The 25,918-nt window shown below is 38.3% G+C and overlaps 1 protein-coding gene across 2 annotated transcripts in view; it reads left to right on the top strand.

Annotated features, from left to right (window-relative positions):
* grm8a (glutamate receptor, metabotropic 8a) overlaps positions 1-25,918 on the top strand; it is an 833,323-nt gene that overhangs the window by 339,222 nt on the left and 468,183 nt on the right. For both annotated transcript variants that reach the window (XM_072916040.1, XM_061983598.2), the window contains exon 3: positions 1,916-2,132. In XM_072916040.1, the coding sequence (XP_072772141.1) occupies positions 1,916-2,132 (217 nt within the window). The remainder of the gene's footprint in view (positions 1-1,915; positions 2,133-25,918) is intronic.

Here is a 25,918-nt window from a genome sequence, read left to right as displayed (position 1 = left end):
CGGGGGCAGTACCTCTGGATTGGCAGACCGGGGTGGTGGTTCCTCTCTTTAAAAAGGGGAACCGGAGGGTGTGTTCTAACTATCGTGGGATCACACTCCTCAGCCTTCCCGGTAAGGTCTATTCAGGTGTACTGGAGAGGAGGCTACGCCGGATAGTCGAACCTCGGATTCAGGAGGAACAGTGTGGTTTTCGTCCTGGTCGTGGAACTGTGGACCAGCTCTATACTCTCGGCAGGGTCCTTGAGGGTGCATGGGAGTTTGCCCAACCAGTCTACATGTGCTTTGTGGACTTGGAGAAGGCATTCGGCCGTGTCCCTCGGGAAGTCCTGTGGGGAGTGCTCAGAGAGTATGGGGTTTCGGACTGTCTGATTGTGGCGGTCCGCTCCCTGTATGATCAGTGTCAGAGCTTGGTTCGCATTGCCGGCAGTAAGTCGGACACGTTTCCGGTGAGGGTTGGACTCCGCCAAGGCTGCCCTTTGTCACCGATTCTGTTCATAACTTTAATGGACAGAATTTCAAGGCGCAGTCAAGGCGTTGAGGGGATCCGGTTTGGTGGCTGCAGGATTAAGTCTCTGCTTTTTGCAGATGATGTGGTCCTGATGGCTTCATCTGGCCAGGATCTTCAGCTCTCACTGGATCGGTTCGCAGCTGAGTGTGAAGCGACTGGGATGAGAATCAGCACCTCCAAGTCCGAGTCCATGGTTCTCGCCCGGAAAAGGGTGGAGTGCCATCTCCGGGTTGGGGAGGAGATCTTGCCCCAAGTGGAGGAGTTCAAGTACCTCGGAGTCTTGTTCACGAGTGAGGGAAGAGTGGATTGTGAGATCGACAGGCGGATCGGTGCGGCGTCTTCAGTAATGCGGACGCTGTATCGATCCGTTGTGGTGAAGAAGGAGCTGAGCCGGAAGGCAAAGATCTCAATTTACCGGTCGATCTACGTTCCCATCCTCACCTATGGTCATGAGCTTTGGGTTATGACCGAAAGGACAAGATCACGGGTACAAGCGGCCGAAATGAGTTTCCTCCGCCGGGTGGCGGGGCTCTCCCTTAGAGATAGGGTGAGAAGCTCTGTCATCCGGGGGGAGCTCAAAGTAAAGCCGCTGCTCCTCCGCATCGAGAGGAGCCAGATGAGGTGGTTCGGGCATCTGGTCAGGATGCCACCCGAGCGCCTCCCTAAGGAGGTGTTTAGGGCATGTCCGACCGGTAGGAGGCCACGAGGAAGACCCAGGACACGTTGGGAAGACTATGTCTCCCGGCTGGCCTGGGAACGCCTCGGGATCCCCCGGGAGGAGCTGGACGAAGTGGCTGGGGAGAGGGAAGTCTGGGCTTCCCTGCTTAGGCTGCTGCCCCCGCGACCCGACCTCGGATAAGCGGAAGAAGATGGATGGATGGATGGATGGAGTCCCTCAAGGTTCACTGCTTGGTCCTCACCTGTTTACATGGACAAGGCGCTTAGAACTCATTTGCATAACCGTCAGTACTGCAAAAAAAACCCCGACGTGTCATTTCTTTCAAAACATTTTCCCGACATTTGCACGCTTCCGAACTTTCACCGAGGAGCGACGACGCCACGGCGCCTAACCTTTGAAAAAATGTCAGGTGCAAGGCGGCAGCTGTGTGACACTTGAAGGGAGCGGAGACGTAATGGACGTCTTTAATTGCTGGGTGTCTGTCCCGGGTCCTTCAGACGGGAGTGTGACAGACAGCTGACACTGAAATGGACCTTTTCCTCGGGATTGGCACTGAAGCCTAACTTTCATCCAATGACTCTTAATGAGTGTGTGTGTGTGTGTGTGTGTGTGTGTGTGTGTGTGTGTGTGTGTGTGTGTGTGTTCCCTCCCATCAGAGGTGAAATCAATCCGCCTGTCTGTCCTTCAGCAGCCTTTAACGACGTCTCTGTCTGTCCCTCCCCCGCCAGATCCCGCAGATCAGCTACGCCTCCACGGCGCCCGAGCTGAGCGACAACACCCGCTACGACTTCTTCTCCCGCGTGGTGCCGCCGGACTCCTACCAGGCCCAGGCCATGATGGACATCGTCACCGCCATGGAGTGGAACTACGTGTCCACGCTGGCCTCCGAGGGCAACTACGGCGAGAGCGGCGTGGAGGCGTTCGTCCAGATCTCCCGGGAAACCGGTAGGCGGCCCGGGATTTTTTGATTTATATTGTTGCAAAAGCTTGCACTGTCGCTTTTTTGGCTTTAGATGGATTCTTTTAAGCCACAGTTGTGACATATTGTTGCTTTTAAGAGTCCCTTGTGATGCTTGCTTCACTTTCTTGATTGTTAAGTAGATTAAGTTTTAATTCATTGACCATAACAACCGCCACTAGTGGAAATTGGTCATGCCTTCAACTTGCACATCAGTGGTGTCCTGGCTGGTCCGACAACAGGGTCTAAAGCTACCATTTACATACAAAAAACAAACATAACTAGTGTTCTTTTGACATAGTTGAACTTGCACAACAGTGGTGTCCTGGCTGGTCCAACAAAACACAGCAGTTTTTATGACTTTAGAGATGCTATTTTAAGACCCAGTTGTCACATAGTGTAGCTTTAAGAGTCCCTTGTGAGACTTGCTTTACTTTTTTGATCATTGGTAGATTAAGTTTTAATTGATTGACCAAAACAACCGCCACTAGTGTCACTTGGTCATGCCTTCAACTTGCACATCAGTGGTGTCCTGGCTGGTCCGACAACAGGGTCAAAAGCTACCATTTACGTACAAAAACAAAACATAATTTGTGTTGTATTGACATATGTTGGACTTGCACATCAGTGGTGTCCTGGCTGGTATGACAACATGGTCCAAAGCTACCATTTACATACAAAAAACAAACATAATTAAAGCTGCAAGCAGCGTTGGTCGGGCCCGCGTATTTGGCAGGTGCTAGTCGTAAGTGTCCCAATACTTTTGTCCAGTTTTAGTAGTACGTTTCCCAATACTTTTGTCCAGTTTTCGTCATAAGTGTCCCAATACTTTTGTCAAGTGTTAGTCCCAAGTGTCCCAATATTTTTGTCCAGTTTACGTTCCAAGTGTCCCAATACTTTTGTCCAGTTATAGTCCTAAGTGTCCCAAAACTTTTGTCCAGTATTAGTCCTAAGTGTCCCAATACTTTTGTCCAGTGGTATTCCTAAGTGTCCCAATACTTTTGTGCAGTGTAAGTGTCCCAATACTTTTGTCCAGTTTTGGTCATAAGTGTCCCAATACTTTTGTCAAGTTGTAGTCCCAAGTGTCCCAATACTTTTGTCCAGTTTTCGTGTTATGTGTCCCAATACTTTTGTCCAGTGGTAGTCATAAGTGTCCCAATACTTTTGTCTACTTTTAGTCCGAATTGTCCCAATACTTTTGTTTAGTGTACCTACCTTGTCTGCATTGTGTGGGCACGCTGGTGCTGCCTGCTTTTAAGCAGCCATCTTGAAAGAACAGCAGCATCAGCGCAGAGGTTCTTTGAAGGGTCATAAAATCAAAACCAGAGCAGGTATCAAAACTATTTCGCCAACTTTTAATCAGAAGGGTTCAATCTCTCTCCTGTGTTAGTTTGAAGACAAAACAACAAACGCGCTCAGAGGAGATAATGTTTGAAGAAAGGTGACCGGTTTTTACAAAGATTTTGTTTTGAAGGGGGAATAGCAAACTTCCTGTTGATTTTTGCTGGGGGTTGTCAATTTATGAAATGTAGGTCTAAGTTAGACCTACATAGAGGTTTTTGTTTCATGTCTCTCCGACCTTCCTAGTGGGAGTTACAGGCAGTTTTGTCATTTTTTTCTTAAGAGGAGCAGTTTTTTCTGCGTTTTATTCAAAAATTGCGCTAGAGCGCAATTTTGAGATTTGGGGTTAGGTTTTTTATAAGATCGCAATTTTTGCCAGTCCTGATGTGTGCGTTCAGTTTGGTGAGTTTTGAAGCGTGTTAAGGGGGTCAAATTACAGCTCAAAGAGGCCAAAGTTACTGTTTTTAGTACTTTTTTGTCTTGAAGGGGGAATTGCCAATTTCCTGTTGGTTTTAGCCCAACAATGTACTATTATGAAATGTAGGTCTAAATCAGACCTACATAGAGGTTTTTGTCTCATGTCTCTCCGACCTTCCTAGTGAGAGTTACAGGCAGTCTAGTTGTTTTTTTTCCTAGGGGGCGCTACAGCGTAATTTTGAGTTTTGTGGTCTGTTTTTTAAAAAAAAGGCAATTTTCGCAGGTCCTGATGTGTGGGTCAAATATGGTGAGTTTTGAAGCATGTTAAGTGGGTCAAATTACAGTTTAATGTGGCGGCGGAAGAATAAAGAATAAAGAATAAAACCTTACAAATTCAATAGGTCCTTATGTCCCATTGTATAAGGACTCCCTTTGGGAGTCCTTATACAATGGGCCATGCGGGCCCTAACTAGTGTTGTTTTGACATAGTTGAACTTGCACATCAGTGGTGTCCTGGCTGGTCCAACAAAACCGTTGTTGTGAGGTTGTCGTTTCAATAACAGAGATTCTACTGCAGTTTTTATGACTTTAGAGCTGCTGTTCTAAGCCACAGTTGTCACATAGTGTAGCTTTAAGAGCCCCTTGTGACACTTGCTTCACTTTCTTGATCATTGGTAGATTAAGTTTTAATTGATTGACAGAAACAACCGCCACTAGTGTAACTTGGTCATGCCTTCAACTTGCACATCAGTGGTGTCCTGGCTGGTCCGACAACAGGGTCAAAAGCTACCATTTACGTACAAAAATACCAAAACTAGTGTTGTATTGACATATGTTGGACTTGCACATCAGTGGTGTCCTGGCTGGTCCGACAACAGGGTCAAAAGCTACCATTTACGTACAAAAAAAACATAATTTGTGTTGTTTTGACATATGTTGGACTTGCACATCTGTGGTGTCCTGGCTGGTCCGACAACAGGGTCAAAAGCTACCATTTACGTACAAAAAAAACATAATTTGTGTTGTATTGACTTATGTTGGACTTGCACATCAGTGGTGTCCTGGCTGGTCCAACAAAACAGTTGTTGTGGGGTTGTCGTTTCAATAACAGAGATTCTACAGCAGTTTTTATGACTTTTGAGCTGCTGTTCTAAGCCACAGTTGTCACATAGTGTAGCTTTAAGAGCCCCTTGTGATAGTTGCTTCACTTTCTTGATCATTGGTACATTAAGTTTTAATTGATTGACCAAAACAACTGCCACTAGTGTCACTTGGTCATGCCTTCAACTTGCACATCAGTGGTGTCCTGGCTGGTCCGACAACAGGGTCAAAACCTACCATTTATGTACAAAACAAACATAACTCCGGTTGTTTTGACATATGTTGGACTTGCACATCAGTGGTGTCCTGGCTGGTCCAACAAAACCGTTGTTGTGACGTTGTAGTTTCGAAAACAGATATTCTACTGCAGTATTTATGACTTTAGAGCTGCTGTTCTAAGCCACAGTTGTCACATAGTGTAGCTTTAAGAGTCCTTTGTGACGCTTGCTTCACTTTCTTGATCATTGGTAGATTAAGTTTTAATTGATTGACAAAAACAACCGCCACAAGTGTCACTTGGTCATGCCTTCAACTTGCACATCAGTGGTGTCCTGGCTGGTCCGACAACAGGGTCAAAAGCTACCATTTACGTACAAAAAAAACATAATTTGTGTTGTATTGACTTATGTTGGACTTGCACATCAGTGGTGTCCTGGCTGGTCCGACAAAACAGTTGTTGTGGTGTTATCGTTCCAATAACAGAGATTCTACTGCAGTTTTTATGACTTTAGAGCTGCTGTTTTAAGCCACTGTTGTCACATAGTGTAGCTTTAATAGTCTTTTGTGATGCTTGCTTCACTTTTTTGATTATTGGTAGATTAAGTTTTAATTCATTGACAGAAACAACCGCCACTAGTGTAACTTGGTCATCCCTTGAAGTTGCACAGCAGTGGTGTCCTGGCTGGTCCGACAACAGGGTCAAAACCTACCATTTATGTACAAAACAAACATAACTACGGTTGTATTGACATATGTTGGACTTGCACATCAGTGGTGTCCTGGCTGGTCCGACAAAACAGTTGTTGTGGGGTTGTCGTTTCAATAACAAAGATTCTAAAGCAGTTATTATGACTTTAGAGCTGCTGTTTTAAGCCACAGTTGTCACATATTGTAGCTTTAAGAGTCCCTTGTGACGCTTGCTTCACTTTCTTGATAATTGGTAGATTAAGTTTTAATTGATTGACAGAAACAACCGCCACTAGTGTAACTTGGTCATGCCTTCAACTTGCACATCAGTGGTGTCCTGGCTGGTCCGACAACAGGGTCAAAAGCTACCATTTACGTACAAAAATACCAAAACTAGTGTTGTATTGACATATGTTGGACTTGCACATCAGTGGTGTCCTGGCTGGTCCGACAACAGGGTCAAAAGCTACCATTTACGTACAAAAAAAACATAATTTGTGTTGTTTTGACATATGTTGGACTTGCACATCTGTGGTGTCCTGGCTGGTCCGACAACAGGGTCAAAAGCTACCATTTACGTACAAAAAAAACATAATTTGTGTTGTATTGACTTATGTTGGACTTGCACATCAGTGGTGTCCTGGCTGGTCCAACAAAACAGTTGTTGTGGGGTTGTCGTTTCAATAACAGAGATTCTACAGCAGTTTTTATGACTTTTGAGCTGCTGTTCTAAGCCACAGTTGTCACATAGTGTAGCTTTAAGAGCCCCTTGTGACAGTTGCTTCACTTTCTTGATCATTGGTACATTAAGTTTTAATTGATTGACCAAAACAACTGCCACTAGTGTCACTTGGTCATGCCTTCAACTTGCACATCAGTGGTGTCCTGGCTGGTCCGACAACAGGGTCAAAACCTACCATTTATGTACAAAACAAACATAACTCCGGTTGTTTTGACATATGTTGGACTTGCACATCAGTGGTGTCCTGGCTGGTCCAACAAAACCGTTGTTGTGACGTTGTAGTTTCGAAAACAGATATTCTACTGCAGTATTTATGACTTTAGAGCTGCTGTTCTAAGCCACAGTTGTCACATAGTGTAGCTTTAAGAGTCCTTTGTGACGCTTGCTTCACTTTTTTGATCATTGGTGGATTAAGTTTTAATTGATTGACAAAAACAACCGCCACAAGTGTCACTTGGTCATGCCTTCAACTTGCACATCAGTGGTGTCCTGGCTGGTCCGACAACAGGGTCAAAAGCTACCATTTACGTACAAAAAAAACATAATTTGTGTTGTATTGACTTATGTTGGACTTGCACATCAGTGGTGTCCTGGCTGGTCCGACAAAACAGTTGTTGTGGTGTTATCGTTCCAATAACAGAGATTCTACTGCAGTTTTTATGACTTTAGAGCTGCTGTTTTAAGCCACTGTTGTCACATAGTGTAGCTTTAATAGTCTTTTGTGATGCTTGCTTCACTTTTTTGATTATTGGTAGATTAAGTTTTAATTCATTGACAGAAACAACCGCCACTAGTGTAACTTGGTCATCCCTTGAAGTTGCACAGCAGTGGTGTCCTGGCTGGTCCGACAACAGGGTCAAAACCTACCATTTATGTACAAAACAAACATAACTACGGTTGTATTGACATATGTTGGACTTGCACATCAGTGGTGTCCTGGCTGGTCCGACAAAACAGTTGTTGTGGGGTTGTCGTTTCAATAACAAAGATTCTAAAGCAGTTATTATGACTTTAGAGCTGCTGTTTTAAGCCACAGTTGTCACATATTGTAGCTTTAAGAGTCCCTTGTGACGCTTGCTTCACTTTCTTGATAATTGGTAGATTAAGTTTTAATTGATTGACAGAAACAACCGCCACTAGTGTAACTTGGTCATGCCTTCAACTTGCACATCAGTGGTGTCCTGGCTGGTCCGACAACAGGGTCAAAAGCTACCATTTACATACAAAAAAAACATAATTTGTGTTGTATTGACATATGTTGGACTTGCACATCAGTGGTGTCCTGGCTGGTCCGACAACAGGGTCAAAAGCTGCCATTTATGTACAAAACAAACATAACTACGGTTGTTTTGACATATGTTGGACTTGCACATCAGTGGTGTCCTGGCTGGTCCAACAAAACAGTTGTTGTGGGGTTGTCGTTTCAATAACAGAGATTCTACAGCAGTTTTTATGACTTTAGAGCTGCTGTTTTAAGCCGCAGTTGTCACATAGTGTAGCTTTAATAGTCCCTTGTGATGCTTGCTTCACTTTCTTGATCATTGGTAGATTAAGTTTTAATTGATTGACCAAAACAACCGCCACTAGTGTAACTTGGTCATGCCTTCAACTTGCACATCAGTGGTGTCCTGGCTGGTCCGACAACTGGGTCAAAAGCTGCCATTTATGTACAAAAAAAACATAATTTGTGTTGTATTGACTTATGTTGGACTTGCACATCAGTGGTGTCCTGGCTGGTCCAACAAAACAGTTGTTGTGAGGTTGTCGTTTCAATAACAGAGATTCTACTGCAGTTTTTATGACTTTAGAGCTGCTGTTTTAAGCCACAGTTGTCACATAGTGTAGCTTTAAGAGCCCCTTGTGACACTTGCTTCACTTTCTTGATCATTGGTAGATTAAGTTTTAATTAATTGACAGAAACAACCGCCACCAGTGTCACTTGGTCATGCCTTCAACTTGCACATCAGTGGTGTCCTGGCTGGTCCAACAAAACAGTTGTTGTGGGGTTGTCGTTGCAAAAAGAGAGATTCTAAAGCAGTTTTTACGACTTTAGAGCTGCTGTTTTAAGCCACTGTTCTCACATAGTGTAGCTTTAAGGGCCAATTATGACGCACGCTGTGTTATCTTGATGATTGGTACATTTAGTTTTATTTGCTACAAAATATACAAAAAAAAGCATACTTATTGTTTTTTTTTTACATATGTTGAACTTGCACTTAAGTGGTGTCCTGGCTGGTCCGACAACAGGGTCAAAAGCTACCATTTACGTACAAAAAAACATTAGTAGTGTTGTATTGACAAATGTTGGACTTGCACATCAGTGGTGTCCTGGCTGGTCCGACAACAGGGTTAAAAGCTCCCATTTATGTACAAAACAAATATAACTACGGTTGTTTTGACATATGTTGGACTTGCACATCAGTGGTGTCCTGGCTGGTCCAACAAAACAGTTGTTGTGAGGTTGTCGTTTCAATAACAGAGATTCTACTGCAGTTTTTATGACTTTAGAGCTGCTGTTTTAAGCCACTGTTCTCACATAGTGTAGCTTTAAGGGCCAATTATGACGCACGCTGTGTTATCTTGATGATTGGTACATTTAGTTTTATTTGCTACAAAACATACAAAAAAAAAGCATAACTTGTGTTTTTTTGACATATGTTGAACTTGCACATTAGTGGTGTCCTGGCTGGTCCGACAACAGGGTCAAAAGCTACCATTTACGTACAAAAAAACATTAGTAGTGTTGTTTTGACATATGTTGGACTTGCATATCAGTGGTGTCCTGGCTGGTCCAACAAAACTGTTGTTGTGGCGAAAACAGATATTCTACAGCAGTTTTTATGACTTTAGAGCTGCTGTTCTAAGCCCCAGTTGTCACATAGTGTAGCTTTAAGAGCCCCTTGTGACACTTGCTTCACTTTCTTGACCATTGGTAGATCGGACATCTCTAAGTATAACCCGTTCACCGTTCATCTTGCAGCTTCAGGACCTGACATAGACGTAAACAAATGCAAAGTGGGCCACTATACCGTTGGTATCAAAGTGCTTTTTTTTTTTTTTTTTAGTGTGTGTGTGTGTGCTTTCAGCCGTGTCATATTTGATGGCGCATCTGTTTAAAAGCGGAATAAAGTGTTTTGTGTTTAGCGTCGATTCTCCACGGCTCCCGCGGACACAGAGAGCAAATTGCATGAGAGTAAATGAGAGCGACACCTTTTAAAGGAGTCGCCCGGCGGAGTGATATTGACTGCTCGCAAATGGGAGCCGGCTTCCCTTGTCGCGTGGAAAGGCATCACTTTGGGCAAATGTTTACTGACGGGCGCGGCCAAAGACGCCTGGGGTCCTGCTGTCCGCCTCCGCCATTGTTTGTGCCATCCATTCCCGACTCTCCGCGTTTGGAGTCGGATCGCCTCGGGCCTCTGGCAGTCAGCACATCCATGTTTACTGTGGTGTCTCATCACACTGTGTGTGTGTGTGTGTGTGTGTGTGTGTGTTAGAGGAGTCAGCATATCTTCCCCTGCCCCCTGAGTGTGTGTGTGTGTGTGTGTGTGTATGTTCTGGCAATGCTTACTTAATGGGGACATCGCTCTGTTTACACAGTCACCTTTAGGGGACCTCTGACGGTATGGGGACAAAAAAACAGGTACCGTATTTTTTCCGCACCATAAGGCGCCCTGGGTTATAAGCCGCGCCTTCAATGAACGGCATATTTCAAAACTTTGTCCACCTATAAGCCGCCCCGTGTTATAAGCCGCGTCTAACTGCGCTAAAGGAATGTCAAAAAAACAGTCGGATAGGTCAGTCAAACTTTAATAATATATTAAAAACCAGCGTGATGTGGGCGCGCATGGAGTCGTATATCAACATGGACGGAGCTGCGTGAAAAAAGCCACCCGGCCTCTTCGCGTAAACTTACCTTAACCACTCGCTCATCTTTTCTTCATCCAGCCATCCCTTCGAGTTAGCTTTTATGATGACGCCGGCTGGAAAGGTCTCTTTTGGCAAGGTCTTCCTTTTGAATATCACCATGGGTGGAAGTTTCTGGCCATTAGCATGGCAAGCTAGAACCACAGTGAAGGATGACTTCTCATTCCCTGTGGTGCGAATATTCACCGTACGTGCTCCCGTTGTATCCACAGTGCGGTTCACAGGAATATCAAAAGTCAGTGGAACCTCGTCCATGTTGATAATGTTCTCTGGCCGGATCTTTTTTTCAGCTGTCTTGTTTTTACAATATGCACGGAAAGTAGCCAGCTTTTCTTGAAAGTCTTTAGGCAGTTGCTGTGAAATAGTAGTCCGTGTGCGGATGGAGAGATTGCGTCTTTTCATGAACCGGAAACCTGTCGCTTAGTAGGAGCCATTTTGTGGTCTTTACAGATGTAAACACACAAAGGAAATTAAACGTAATATCCGCGCGCTTCTTCTTCTTCTACGCGGGCGGGTGGTTGCTTACAGTAGAAGAAGAAGCGCTTCCTCTTCTATGGGGGCGGGTGCTTACCTTGGCGGTTGCTTGCGTAGAAGAAGAAGCACTTCCTCTTCTACGGGGAAAAAAGATGGCGGCTGTTTACCGTAGTTGCGAGACCGAAACTTTATGAAAATGAATCTTAATATTAATCCATATATAAAGCGCATCGGGTTATAAGCCGCACTGTCAGCTTTTGAGTAAATTTGTGGTTTTTAGGTGCGGCTAATAGTGCGGAAAATACGGTACACCTTTTTAAATGATAGTCAGATTCATTCCGAAGATGCCTAAGTGATTTTTTTAAGCTCGGATGACATTTTCATACAGCATGATTATAAAACATTATTACCACAAGTGATGATCAAAAACTCAGTCCCCATTCTAAGTGATAACCAGTATGTGTGTGTGTGTGTGTGTTCTTGTATTTCTACCCTTCTTGAGACATCGACAAGAAAAAGTAGCTTCCATATGAGGAGGTGTGAACAAGTATAGGACATAAATCTATTAGAGAATGTCTCATTTGCACCCCCTGGTGGTGAAATCTATGAAAATGAGGGTGGTCCCAAAAAGGAGGGATTGTTCCAAATTGACTGTGTGTCGGTTTTAAAAGTGCTCCCCCTCTGGTCAACATATGAAATAACAAGTGTGTGTAAGACATTGAAATGCGCCAAAATTGATAACAAATAAAATACATGTGTATATAAAGACATATTGTAATAACTTGAAGTAAATAATGAAGATTAAAAAACAATTACAGACAAAAATAAATAAATAAATAAAAATTAACTAAAAGCAATCTGTGGACTTTTTTCTTATGAAACTGGGAGAAATTTCTCATTCTTTATGCTTCTGAAATATTGCAATATTTTCTCGTAAAATTATTTACCTTTTTATGTAAAATTGTTACTTTTTTTTAATGCAAAACGACGCCATTTGTCATATAAAATTCTGACTTTTATCACAATATTGCCAATTTTTTTTTGTTGTTTTTGTAAAATAGTGACGTTTTTTTAATTAACATTATGACTTTTGTCGTGACATTGCGAAGTGAAATTCCGATTATTATTCCAATATTGTCAAAATGTTAAAGTTTTCCTACAAAATTGTGACTTTTGTCGAGTAAAATTACGACTCTTTTCATAAAATTGCCAATTGTAAAATTGTGACTGTTATTGAGTAAAATTCCAACTTGTATCATAATATTGCACAAATGTTCAGTTTTTCTTGTCAAATTTCGACTTGCGTTGAGTGAAATCAGGACTTTTATTAATAATATTGCCAAAATTCTAAGTTTTTCTTGTGAAATTCCAACTCATTTTTCAGAACAAGCTATTTTATATTAGCATAGTATGTATATATTATTAATGTTGTAAATACACATCTTTGTATATCTAGAAAGGCTGGTCCTAAAGAGGTAGGCTTTTTTCGGAGGTCTCAAGAATGTGTGTGTGTGTGTTTGTGTGTGTTCTTGTATTTCTACCCTTCTTGAGACATCAACAAGGAAAAGTGTATTCCATATGAGGAGGTGTGAACAAGTATAGGACATAAATCATGGTCCCAATATGGAAAACCATTGCATCTAATAGAGAATGTCTCATTTGCACCCCCTGGTGGTGAAATCTATGAAAATGAGGGTGGTCCCAAAAAGGAGGGATTGTTCCAAATTGACTGTGTGTCGGTTTTAAAAGTGCTCCCCCTCTGGTCAACATATGTAATAACAAGTGCGTGTAAAAATTTGAAGTGCTCCCCGTCTGGCTAACATATGAAATAACAAGTGTGTGTAAGACATTGAAATGCGCCCCCTTTGGCCAAAATTAATAAAAAAATAAAATAAATATGTATATAGAGACATACTGTAATAACTTGAAGTAAATAATGAAGATTAAACAACAATAACAAACAAAAATAAATAAAAAATAACTAAAAGCAGTCTTTTTCTCACAATGTGTCGACTTTTTTCTTATAAAATTGGGAGCAATTTCTCATTCTTTATGCTTCTGAAATATTGCAATATTTTCTTGTAAAATTATTTACCTTTTTATGTAAAATTGTTACTTTTTTTAATGCAAAACGATGCCATTTGTCATATAAAATTCTGACTTTTATCACAATATTGCCAATTTTTTTTGTTGTTCTTGTAAAACAGTGACATTTTTTTTTAGTATCATTATGACTTTTTTCGTGACTTTGCGAAGTGAAATTCCGATTATTATTCCAATATTGTCAAAATGTTAAAGTTTTCCTACAAAATTGTGACTTTTGTTGAGTAAAATTACGACTCTTTTCATAAAATTGCCAAATGTTGAGGCTATTCTTGTAAAATTGTGACTGTTATTGAGTAAAATTCCAACTTGTATCATAAAATTGCACAAATGTTCAGTTTTACTTGTCAAATTTCAACTTGCGTTGAGTGAAATCACGACTTTTATTATAATACTTATTATAATAACAAGTGTGTGTAAAAATTTGAAGTGCTCCCCGTCTGGCCAACATATGAAATAACAAGTGTGTGTAAGACATTGAAATGCGCCCCCTTTTGGCCAAAATTAATAAAAAATAAAATAAATATGTATATAGAGACATACTGTAATAACTTGAAGTCAATAATGAAGATTAAAAAACAATTACAGACACAAATAAATAAATAAATACAAATTAACTAAAAGCACTCTTTTTCTCACAATGTGTCGACTTTTTTTTTATAAAACTGGGAGAAATTTCTCATTCTTTATGCTTCTGAAATATTGCAATATTTTCTCGTAAAATTATTAGCTTTTTTATGTAAGTTCTTACTTTTTAATGCAAAAGGATGCCTTTTGTCATATAAAATTCTGACTTTTATCACAATATTGCTAATTTTTTTTGTGGTTCTTGTAAAACAGTGAAATTTTTTTTTAGTAACATTATGACTTTTGTCGTGACTTTGCCAAGTGAAATTCCGATTATTATTCCAATATTGCCAAAATGTTAAAGTTTTCCTACAAAATTGTGACTTTTGTCAAGGAAAAGTACGACTCTTTTCATAAAATTGCCAAATGTTGAGGCTATTCTTGTAAAATTGTGACTGTTATTGAGTAAAATTCCAACTTGTATCATAAAATTGCACAAATGTTCAGTTTTTCTTGTCAAATTTCAACTTGCGTTGAGTGAAATCACGACTTTTATTATAATACTTATTATAATAACAAGTGTGTGTAAAAATTTGAAGTGCTCTCCGTCTGGCCAACATATGAAATAACAAGTGTGTGTAAGACATTGAAATGCGCCCCTTTTGGCCGAAATTAATAAAAAATAAAATAAATATGTATATAGAGACATACTGTAATAACTTGAAGTCAATAATGAAGATTAAACAACAATAACAAACAAAAATAAATAAAAATTAACTAAAAGCAGTCTTTTTCTCACAATGTGTCGACTTTTTTCTTATAAAATTGGGAGCAATTTCTCATTCTTTATGCTTCTGAAATATTGCAATATTTTCTCGTAAAATTATTTGCTTTTTTATGTAAAATTGTTACTTTTTTTTAATGCAAAACGATGCCATTTGTCATATAAAATTCTGACTTTTATCACAATATTGCCAATTTTTTTTTGAGGTTCTTGTAAAATAGTGACTTTTTTTTGTAACATTATGACTTTTGTCGTGACTTTGCGAAGTGAAATTCCGATTATTATTCTAACATTGCCAAAATGTTAAAGTTTCCCTACAAAATTGTGACTTTTGTCAAGGAAAAGTACGATTCTTTTCATAAAATTGCCAAATGTTGAGGCTATTCTTGTAAAATTGTGACTGTTATTGAGTAAAATTCCAACTTGTATCATAAAATTGCACAAATGTTCAGTTTTTCTTGTCAAATTTCAACTTGCGTTGAGTGAAATCACGACTTTTATTATAATACTTATTATAATAACAAGTGTGTGTAAAAATTTGAAGTGCTCCCCGTCTGGCCAACATATGAAATAACAAGTGTGTAAGACATTGAAATGCGCCCCCTTTGGCCAAAATTAATAAAAAATAAAATAAATATGTATATAGAGACATACTGTAATAACTTGAAGTCAATAATGAAGATTAAAAAACAATTACAGACACAAAAAAAATGAATAAATACAAATTAACTAAAAGCAGTCTTTTTCTCACAATGTGTCGACTTTTTTTTTTTATAAAACTGGGAGAAATTTCTCATTCTTTATGCTTCTGAAATATTGCAATACTTTCTCGTAAAATTATTAGCTTTTTTATGTAAGTTATTACTTTTTAATGCAAAAGAATGCCTTTTTTCATATAAAATTCTGACTTTTATCACAATATTTTTTTTTGTTGTTTTTGTAAAATAGTGACTTTTTTTTAATTAACATTATGACTTTTGTCATGACTTTGCCAAGTGAAATTCCGATTATTATTCCAATATTGTCAAAATGTTAAAGTTTTCCTACAAAATTGTGACTTTTGTCGAGTAAAATTACGACTCTTTTCATAAAATTGCCAAATGTTAACCTTGTCTTGTAAAATTGTGACTGTTATTGAGTAAAATTCCAACTTGTATCGTAATATTGCGCAAATGTTCAGTTTTTCTTGTCAAATTTCGACTCATTTTTCACAACAAGCTTTTTTATATTAGCATAGTATGTATAAATTATTAATGTTGTAAATACACATCTTTGTATATCTAGAAAGGGTTGTCCTAAAGAGGTAGGCTTTTGTCAGAGGTCTCAAGAATGTGTGTGTGTGTGTGTGTGTGTGTTTGTGTGTGTGTGTGTGTGTGTGTGTGTGTGTGTGTGTGTGTGCAACATGCTGTGACAGCAGTCAGTCGCTTGTTTACGCTGCGCCTCCGCACATGTGAACACTAGCGAGAAGATGATGGAGGGAAGAACAAGAGAAGGTAGACGAAGCAGGAAAAGGGGTATAACAATCAGATTGTGTGATGCTGGGACGTACTTTACTTAAGAAAAAAAAATGACAAAAAAGGTGTGCTATGTTTGATTAATCCTGTGATGAAAATCCTGAAAATATATAAATTCATCCATCCATCCATCCATTTTCTACCGCTTGTCCCTTTCCGGGTCGCGGGCGGTGCCGGAGCCTATCTCAGCTGCATTCGGGCGGAAGGCGGGGTACACCCTGGACAAGTCGCCACCCCATCACAGGGCCAACACAGATATACAGACAACATTCACACTCACATTCACACGCTGGGGCCAATTTAGTGTTGCCAATCAACCTATATATAGCCCAGTGACGTGCAGTCACTAGAGGCAGGTGAGACGGGGCCTCACGTGCCATCATTAAAAGAAAAAAAATGTAAAAAGAAAAAAAAATTATTAAATTGTTATATGTATTCAGTGATTATACTGTAAAGTTATTTTCCATTTAACTTCACCAGTTTTAGATTATATTTATTCAAAATCGCTGAATTTTCACATTTGTCGTTCAAATACTGAGAAGAGACGGTGCGGTGATCAGCAGCCAGTTGAGGCACGTCACTCAGTGCCTCAACATGGATTGCGCAATGACTCGGCTAACTGCTGGCCTGCTGTGCAGTGAGACCGTATTGCTATATGAATTATATTATACATTTCCATAGTTTAGTTAGCTGAGGTATATAATGTACAGTGTATTTTGTCAACAACTGTATGTGTGTAAAGTATTTCTTGTGCTGAGCGATCATAAAACGGCTGCAAAAGACGCACTGGCTGAGGCTCGCAGTAATCCCGCCTCCTGCACCCCCGCCGTAGAATGCACCCCCTGACGGGAGTGTTATATCAACTAAAGCCCACACTTAAACTTTCCACGCGCACGATTGAATCTATTTAAGAAAGTTATTTCATAAGAAGCCAAAAAGTGCAAAAACAATGAATGACTGCAGGGCCACAACATTAGGTACACCTGCAGACTGCAGCACGGATTTCAAAATTCATTCATTCACAACTCCTCCAACACGAACATTATTGTTTTTGCACTTTTTGGCTTCTTATTGAGCTGCTGCATTTTTTGGTTGGGTTGTTTATTTCTTTTGAGTAATTTACTTCGACATTTCAGTCTGCAGGTGTACCTAATTCACAAATCCCCCAACATGAACATTATTGTTTTTGCACTTTTTGGCTTCTTATTAAATAACTTTTGTAACCTATTTTCATGGGCTTTCCTCTTTGTGATGTTAAGTTCCTGTTATGCGCTGTTATACAGTATATAATAATAATAATAATAACTGGGATTTATATAGCGCTTTTCTAAGTACCCAAAGTCGCTTTACATGTAGAACCCATCAATCATTCACACCTGGTGGTGGTAAGCTACTTTCATAGCCACAGCTATGCCTTGAGCTCTTATTTTGAAGGCGCTAAGAGCGGAATTTAGACACGTTGGAGTGGAGCGGAGGTTTTTGAAAGAAGGTAAATAAAGTGGTCCTCGTGTAAACTGGAGCCTCCGTGTTTGTTATTTTGTAGTTTCATACAGTATAGGCGACATTTATAAACCCTCGGTTTACACTTTTTTAAATAGATTCAATCTTGCACGTGGAAAGTTTAAGTGAGGGCTTTAGTTGATACAACACTCCCGTCAGGGGGTGCATTCTACGGCGGGGGTGCATTAATCCAGCACAACAGCGGCGCATGGACTTCATTTATAAGTAAAGGTAAGACCATAATAACATTTTTTTTATTAAATGTGCTTTTTTGTGTGCTACAGTTTGTATGTGTAAAGTTAAAGTTAAGTTAAAGTACCAATGATTGTCACACACACACTAGGTTTTACACATCATCTTCAAGTCGCTTTCTGGATGCGCCGTTTTGTGGGCGGTCTTATTTACGTGGCTCACCTTCGACGGCGTCTTCTCCCCGTCATCTTTGCTGTAGCGGTGTAGCGTGCAAGGACGGGAGTGGAAGAAGTGTCAAAAGATGGCATTCAGACTTTACTTCAATCAATAACGGAGCAGCATCTCCTCATCCGGAAACAACAACAATGTGTCCCGTGGAAAAACGTCCAACCGGAACTCTCTAATAACTAAAGTTCCTTGGGTGAATAATGTAAACTCACTACACCGGTATGTTTTAGCGCTTTCATAGCGAGTTTACTGACAGATATAAGTAAGAACTTTACACTACTTTATATTAGAAATGGCAACAGCGGAGGATGAATGTCCCATAACAAGAAGATAGAGAAAAAGAAGAAGCTTATCGACTACGGTGTCGCACGGACTACAAAGGCGGTCTCGCGTAAATTTTCAGGACTTATGCAGATCCCAAATACAGATACCAGAAGGTAAGAAAAGTTGCTAAACGCCAGATAATATGTCTTACCTTATACACACACACCATAATAATACTCCTATGTTGAAGCACAGCACAATCCATCAAGTGGTGTGGCTTCATAGCTTACCAAAGTCCTACTAAAACATTTTGATAGATTTTTGAGCACCGTGTGTAATGTTCTATATTTTCAATGGAACATATAAAATGTTGGTGTTGTTTACTTGAGTCATATTGCAGTCTACACAAATCTCTTATGTGTGACTGCCATCTCCTGGTCACACTTATCATTTCACCATGTACCATATAAAATAGCTTCGAGGTCTGTTAGCACAACCAAAATGATTCCGTGTATTAGGCGCACCGGGTTATAAGGCGCACTGTCGAGTTTTGAGAAAAATGAAAGGATTTTAGGTGCGCCTTATAGTCCAAAAAATACGGTAGTTGTAAATCAGGCTACTCATTTTCTTTAAAAAAAATTGTGATGTATTTATAATGTCAGGGAAATTTTGAAAAAACAATTACTTTTCAAGTCGGTGACATAAAATACACCACAAAAATAAAATACATAGTAAATCGAGCAATGTAAATACATTTAAAATTAGGATGTTATTGATCAATCGTGTAATAAAAATTCTAAGAAAAATATAGATTTAGAAATTAAACTGTAAATACCTACACAGCTGTAAACATTTTGAATAATAGATGTATAATTTTTTTGATCAGTAAAAATAATATAATTTTGTAGATGTTTAGAAAAATGGTTCTTAACCTTTTTAAACTCTGGCCCCACTTAAATATTATTATTATTATCACTCTTGATTTGACTATTATTCAATATTTATACCTTACCTATTTACAGTTTAATCTGGATAAACCTTGTCGAGTGATATCAAAGCTTGTGTTAATCAAAAATATTATTATCAAGCTTTAGATCAGGCTGATTATGAATACTAATTACGTATGCTACAAATGAAAGAACTCTTAAAAACTATTAAAAATACAAACACATGCAATAACGCAGTGGCGAAATAAATTTTACCTAAACTAAAAATACAGCTTCACCGTTTTAGTCATAAGTTTTGCGCTTACCTCTTTTTCTATGACTTTAGCTCCAGACTTCTTCTGTTTGTTTGAGATTGTCATTACTGCCACAAGTGGTGGAAACGTGTATTACAGCTGAGGAACTTGGAGGCGCTCAGTGCCCGACAATAAGAAACACAGGTTCAGAAGACCTGCAAATATTGAAAATATATACATTTTTTAAATGATAAAAATACTGTATTTAAAACAAAAAAACTAAACAAATTACACATACAAACTTTATTAATTCCGTAATAAAAGAAAGATGAATAATGATATAAATAATACATAGTTTGTGTTAACATTTGAAAAACCTACACTTAAAATATATATTTATTTAGTTTTGGCTTTTTAATATTGATAAAATAAATACTTTATTGATCAATCATGAAGTAAGGTAAGGTTAGGTAAGGAACACTTTAGAAAATTATTTTGTACAAGTACAATGTTAACATTCTATCTGATTCGGAAATAATTATACGGTCACTGTTATACTGTTGATGCGACCCCAGGATGCAGAGACAAGAGGCGGCGTGCAAGTAAAGTAATATTTTAATGTTGAAAAAAATAAGTTAACGCCAGCGTGGAAGAAGCAGAGGTTAACGGGCCAGTCAGAAATCTAAACTAACAAAACGACAAACATTATAGAGCAGCGTTAAGAACAAGGAACAATGAGCAATGAACCAGATTAGCAAGGAAGAGGTGTGTCTCCTGATTGTCAACCAGGAAACAAGTGCAGGACAGGAAGTGGGATAGGAACAAAACACCAAACCACAAGAAAACAATAAACACGAGTTCGACCATGTCAGGTATACGCTCAGAAAATGTGAGGTCCGATCAGCTTTCAGTTAAATCTGACCCAGATGAAATGTGCTTTGGTAACAATTTGAAGACTTTATAGACAATCCCAGTTAATTGCTCACATTTCTGCTAGATCTCATTATGTCTTCTGTCATGGATCTTATTATGATGCACGTTACATCACAACAGTGAGGCTGCCTAGGAAGCAATAACAAATAACTTAGGTTTGGAGAACTCCAATAATGAAAATAATATTAATAATATAAATAATAATAATAATAATATAATAAATAATAATATAAATATATAAATAATATAATATATAATATATATATATAATATATAAAAATATATATATAGAATATATATATATATTTATATAAAATATATATATATATATATATATATAAATATATATATATATATATATATATATATATATATATATATATATATATATATATATATATATATATATATATATATATATATATATATATATAAAATATATATATAAATATATAAAAATATATATAATAATATAAATAATAAATAATAATAAAATAATAAATAATAAATAATAATATTAATAATATAAATAATATTAATAATGCCCATTGATTTCTTCAAGGTACTCACAGACCTTGTTTGGATTCCAGTTCCCCGTGGACTCTTAAAAACCGACAGAAACGCCACACATCACACGCGCACCAAACACAAGTTTGAATTGAATTGTTGAAGGGTTTGAATTTCCAGGAAACATGAAATTTGGTTTGGAACTTGGGAAAGTGTTAGTTTGAATGTCCGGGATGAGTGGAATGTGTTGATGTTGGAATGGTTTGAATGAGTTTAAAAATGTGGGAATTGTGCAACTTGGAAAAATGTCCCATTCATATCAATGGGAACTTCCTGGAAATTTGGGAATTTTGGGACAAGCGAGCTTTTAAAAAAAATTATTAGGAGCATGAATGTCCTGAATGTGCTGAATTTGTTGGTGTTGGAATTGTTTAAATCGGTCAAGAAATGTTGAAGTAGTAGCAGTTCTTTAATTGAAAAATGGTATTACGGAATTTCGGGAAAACCGAGAATTTTTCAAGTTACTAAACCAACTTGGTTTTTTGTCCTGACCAAAATGTTAAATAATGTGAATGTTGTTGGAATTTTTCAAATCGGTCGAGAAGCATTTGGGGATTTCGGGAAAAGCTGGAATTTTTTGGAAAATGCTTAAAATTTGGAATGTTGTGAATGGTTGCTGTTGACATTTTTCAAATCGGTCGAGAAATGTCGAAGTAGTAACATTTTTAATTGAGAAATAGTATTACGGGATTCCTGGAAGACCGGGAATTTTTCCGGTTCAAATAACAACTTTGTATTTTGTCCGGATTAAAATAAATGTTTTGACGGTGGAACGGTTGAAGTAGGTTGAAAAATGTGGAAGGAGTCATCGCACTAAAAAAGGTTGGAAATGAAGTTGGAAAAAAAACGGGAAATCCTGGAAATTTGTCCAACGTGGAAAAATAGTTGTTCGAATTTCCAGGATGAAATGAATGTGTTGAAGGTGGAATGGTTTGAATCGGTTGAAAAATGTGGGAATTATAGAAGTTAGAAAAATGGACAATTCATTTTGAATGTGGAAAATGTCCCTGAAAACTGGGAATTCTAGGAAATCCAAGACTTTTTTTTTTTAATTGTTGAAAGGGAGCACACAATTCCTAAACAGGCTGAATATTTTGATATTGGAACAGTTTGAATTGTATAAGCAATATGGGAGTTGTGGAACTTAAAAAAAATGTCACATTCATTTCAATGGGAACTTCAAGGACATTTGGGGACTTCGGGAAAAGCGGGAAATTTTGGAAAAAATACTTAAAATTTTGAATGTTGTGAATGAGTTAAAATGGGTGTTGTTGGAATTTTCAAATCGCTCGAGAAGTATGGAAGTAGTAACATTTTTAATTGAGAACTAGTATTAGGGAATTCCTGGAAAACCGGGAATTTTTCCGGTTCAAATAACAACTTAGTTTTTTGGCCCAATTAAGAGGAATGTTTTGATGGTGGAACGGTTGAAGTGGGTTGAAAAATGTGGAAGAAATGATCGCACTAAAAAAGGTTGGAAATAAGGTTAGAAAAAAATGTGAATTCCTGGAAATTTGTAGAAGGTAGAAAAATGGTTGATTGAATTTCCAGGATGAATTGAATGTGTTGAAGGTGGTATGGTTTGAATCAGTGGAAAATTTGGGAATTGTGGAAGTTTGAAAAATGGACAATTCATTTTGAATGGGGAAAATGTCCCTAAAAACTGGATATTCGGGGAAATCCGGGAATTAAAAAAAAAATGGTTGAAAGGGAGCACACAATTCCTGAACAGGCTGAATATTTTGATATTGGAACAGTTTGAATCGTATAATCAATGTGGGAGTTGTGGAACTTTGAACAATGTCCCATTCATTTCAATGGGAATTTCATGGACATTTGGAGATTTTGGGAAATTCGGGAAATTTTGTGAAAATGCTTAAAATTTGGAATGTTGTGAATGGGTGTTGCTGGAATTTTTCAAATCGGTCAAGAAGTATGGAAGTAGTAATATTTTTAAATGAGAACTAGTATTGTGGAATTCCTGGAAAACCGGGAATTTTTACAATTAAAAAAATATTTTAGTTTTTTGTCCCAAATAAGAGGACAGTTTTGACGGTGTAACGATTGAAGTGGGTTGAAGGAAGGGTGGAAGGAGTCATCACACTAAAAAGGTTGGAAATAAGGTTAGAAAAAAATGTGAATTCCTGGAAATGTGTTGAACGTGGAACAATGGTTGTTTGAATTTCCAGGATGAAATGAATGTGTTGAAGGTGGAATGGTTTGAATCGGTTGAACATGTAGAAATTGTGGAAGTTTTGAAAATGGACAATTAATTTTAAATGTGGTATATGTTAAACTGGGAATTCTAGGAAATCCGGGAATTTTAAAAACAATGGTTGAAAGGGAGCACACAGTTCTTAAACAGGCTGAATATTTTGATATTGGAACAGTTTGAATCGTATAATCAATGTGGGAGTTGTGGAACTTTGAACAATGTCCCATTCATTTCAATAGGATTTTCATGGACATTTGGGGATTTTGGGAAAAGCGGGAATTTTTTGAAAAATACTTAAAATTTTGAATGTTGTGAATGAGTTAAAATGGGTGCTGTTGGAATTTTCAAATCGGTCGAGAAGTATGGAAGTAGTAACATTTTTAATTGAGAACTAGTATTAGGGAATTCCTGGAAAACCGGGATTTTTTTCCGCTTCAAATAACAACTTTGTTTTTTTGTCTCGATTAAGAGGAATGTTTTGACGGTGGAACGGTTGAAGTGGGTTGAAAAATGTGGACGAAATTATCGCACTAAAAAAGGTTGGAAATAAGGTTACAAAAAAATGGGAATTCCTGGAAATTTGTAGAAGGTAGAAAAATGGTTGATTGAATTTCCAGGATGAGTTGAATGTGTTGAAGGTGGAATGGTTTCAATCGGTTGGAAAATGTGGGAATTGTAGAAGTTTGAAAAATGGACAATTCATTTTTAATGGGGAAAATGTCCCTAAAACTGTGAATTCTAGGAAATCCGGGAATTTTTTTTTTAATGGTTAAAAGAGAGTACACAATTCCTAAACAGGCTGAATATTTTCATATTGGAACAGTTTTAATTGGATAAACAATGTGGGAGTTGTGGAACTTTGAACAATGTCCCATTCATTTCAATAGGAATTTCATGGACATTTAGGGTCTTCGGGAAAAGCGGGAATTTTTGGAAAAATGCTTAAAATTTTGAATGTTGTGAATGAGTTAAAATGGGTGCTGTTGGAATTTTCAAATCGGTCGAGAAGTATGGAAGTAGTAACATTTTTAATTGAGAACTAGTATTAGGGAATTCCTGGAAAACCGGGATTTTTTCCGCTTCAAATAACAACTTTGTTTTTTGTCCCGATTAAGAGGAATGTTTTGACAGTGGAACGGTTGTAGTGGGTTGAAAAATGTGGAATAAATTATCGCACTAAAAAAGGTTGGAAATAAGGTTAGAAAAAAATGTGAATTCCTGGAAATTTGTTGAAGTGTGTCGAAAAATGTGGAAGGAGTCATCGCCCTAAAAAAGATTGGAAATAAGGTTACAAAAAAATGTGATTTCCTGGAAATTTGTTTAACGTGGAACAATGGAGAACTAGTATTAGGGAATTCCCGGAAAACCGGGAATTTTTCCAGTTCAAATAACAACTTTGTTTTTTGTCCCGATTAAGAGGAATGTTTTGGCGGTGGAACAGTTGAAGTGGGTTGGGAAATGTGGAAGAAATTATCGCACTAAAAAAGGTTGGAAACAAAGTTACAAAAAAATGTGAATTCCTGGAAATTTGTAGAAGGTAGAAAAATGGTTGATTGAATTTCCAGGATGAGTTGAATGTGTTGAAGGTGGAATGGTTTCAATCGGTTGAAAAAATGTGGGAATTGTAGAAGTTTGAAAAATGGACAATTCATTTTGAATGGGGAAAATGTCCCTAAAAACTGGATATTCGAGGAAATCCGGGAATTTTTAAAAAAAAATGGTTGAAAGGGAGCACACAATTCCTGAACAGGCTGAATATTTTGATTTTAGAACAGTTTGAATCGGATAAACAATGTGGGAGTTGTGGAACTTTGAACAATGTCCCATTCATTTCAATGGGAATTTCATGAACATTTGGGGATTTCGGGAAAAGCGGGAAATTTTGGAAAAAATACTTAAAATTTTGAATGTTGTGAATGAGTTAAAATGGGTGTTGTTGGAATTTTCAAATCGCTCGAGAAGTATGGAAGTAGTAACATTTTTAATTGAGAACTAGTATTGGGGAATTCCTGGAAAACCGGGATTTTTTCCGCTTCAAATAACAACTTTGTTTTTTTGTCCCGATTTAAGAGGAATGTTTTGACGGTGGAACGGTTGAAGTGGGTTGATAAATGTGGAACTCTTCTAAAGCCACTGAAACACAAAGCCATGACACGTGCACCAAACACGAGTAGAAATCTACTTGATATGCAAGCAGAACCGCCGGGACTTTCCTGGTGATTATTTAGTGATTGCAGTGCGATGATTGCATCCGAGCAGCCAACATCCACATTAATTAGCGGGCCATTGTTTATTCTTCATAATAAATGCATGAGCGCCGGACTTCCTGCGACACCACTTGTTGCTGATGCTGTCGTCATGGCGATGGCGTGGCCTCGCTCACGTTGGTACGTCTCAGGCGGGATGTGTCCTACTTCTCGCACACGTGTGTGTGTGTGTGTGTGTGTTGTGTTGTGTTGCCGCGCTCCCTGGAGGCGCTACCAAGAAAAAGTTTGGCGCAGCTAAATTTTTTTTTACTTATTTTTTTATTCCACACGACAGTCAGCAGAATCTTTGTGTTTGAAAATGACTGCTGTAGGCACAGGCTAAAAATAACGAGCATGGACGTGAATTTGGAGCATATGTTTTCCCTGGTGTGGATGGTTGGGTAACTTGAGCGGTTTTAGCGCCGCAGTGACATGAAAAGTATGTCTCGCTCTCACACATCAGCAGCAAATAGTTATAGTGGTTATAGTCCTGGTGGAAATCTTTGGGCGATTCAATTCCGATTTTCAGGGCAATGATTCCGCTCAGAAAAAAAATAAGATCATTAAAGTTAGTC

The sequence above is a fragment of the Nerophis lumbriciformis genome, linkage group LG25, assembly GCF_033978685.3.
Source record: "Nerophis lumbriciformis linkage group LG25, RoL_Nlum_v2.1, whole genome shotgun sequence".
Taxonomy (NCBI): domain Eukaryota; kingdom Metazoa; phylum Chordata; class Actinopteri; order Syngnathiformes; family Syngnathidae; genus Nerophis; species Nerophis lumbriciformis.
The sequence above is the reverse complement of the archived record's forward strand: the minus strand, read 5'-3'. Positions and strand labels throughout refer to the sequence as shown.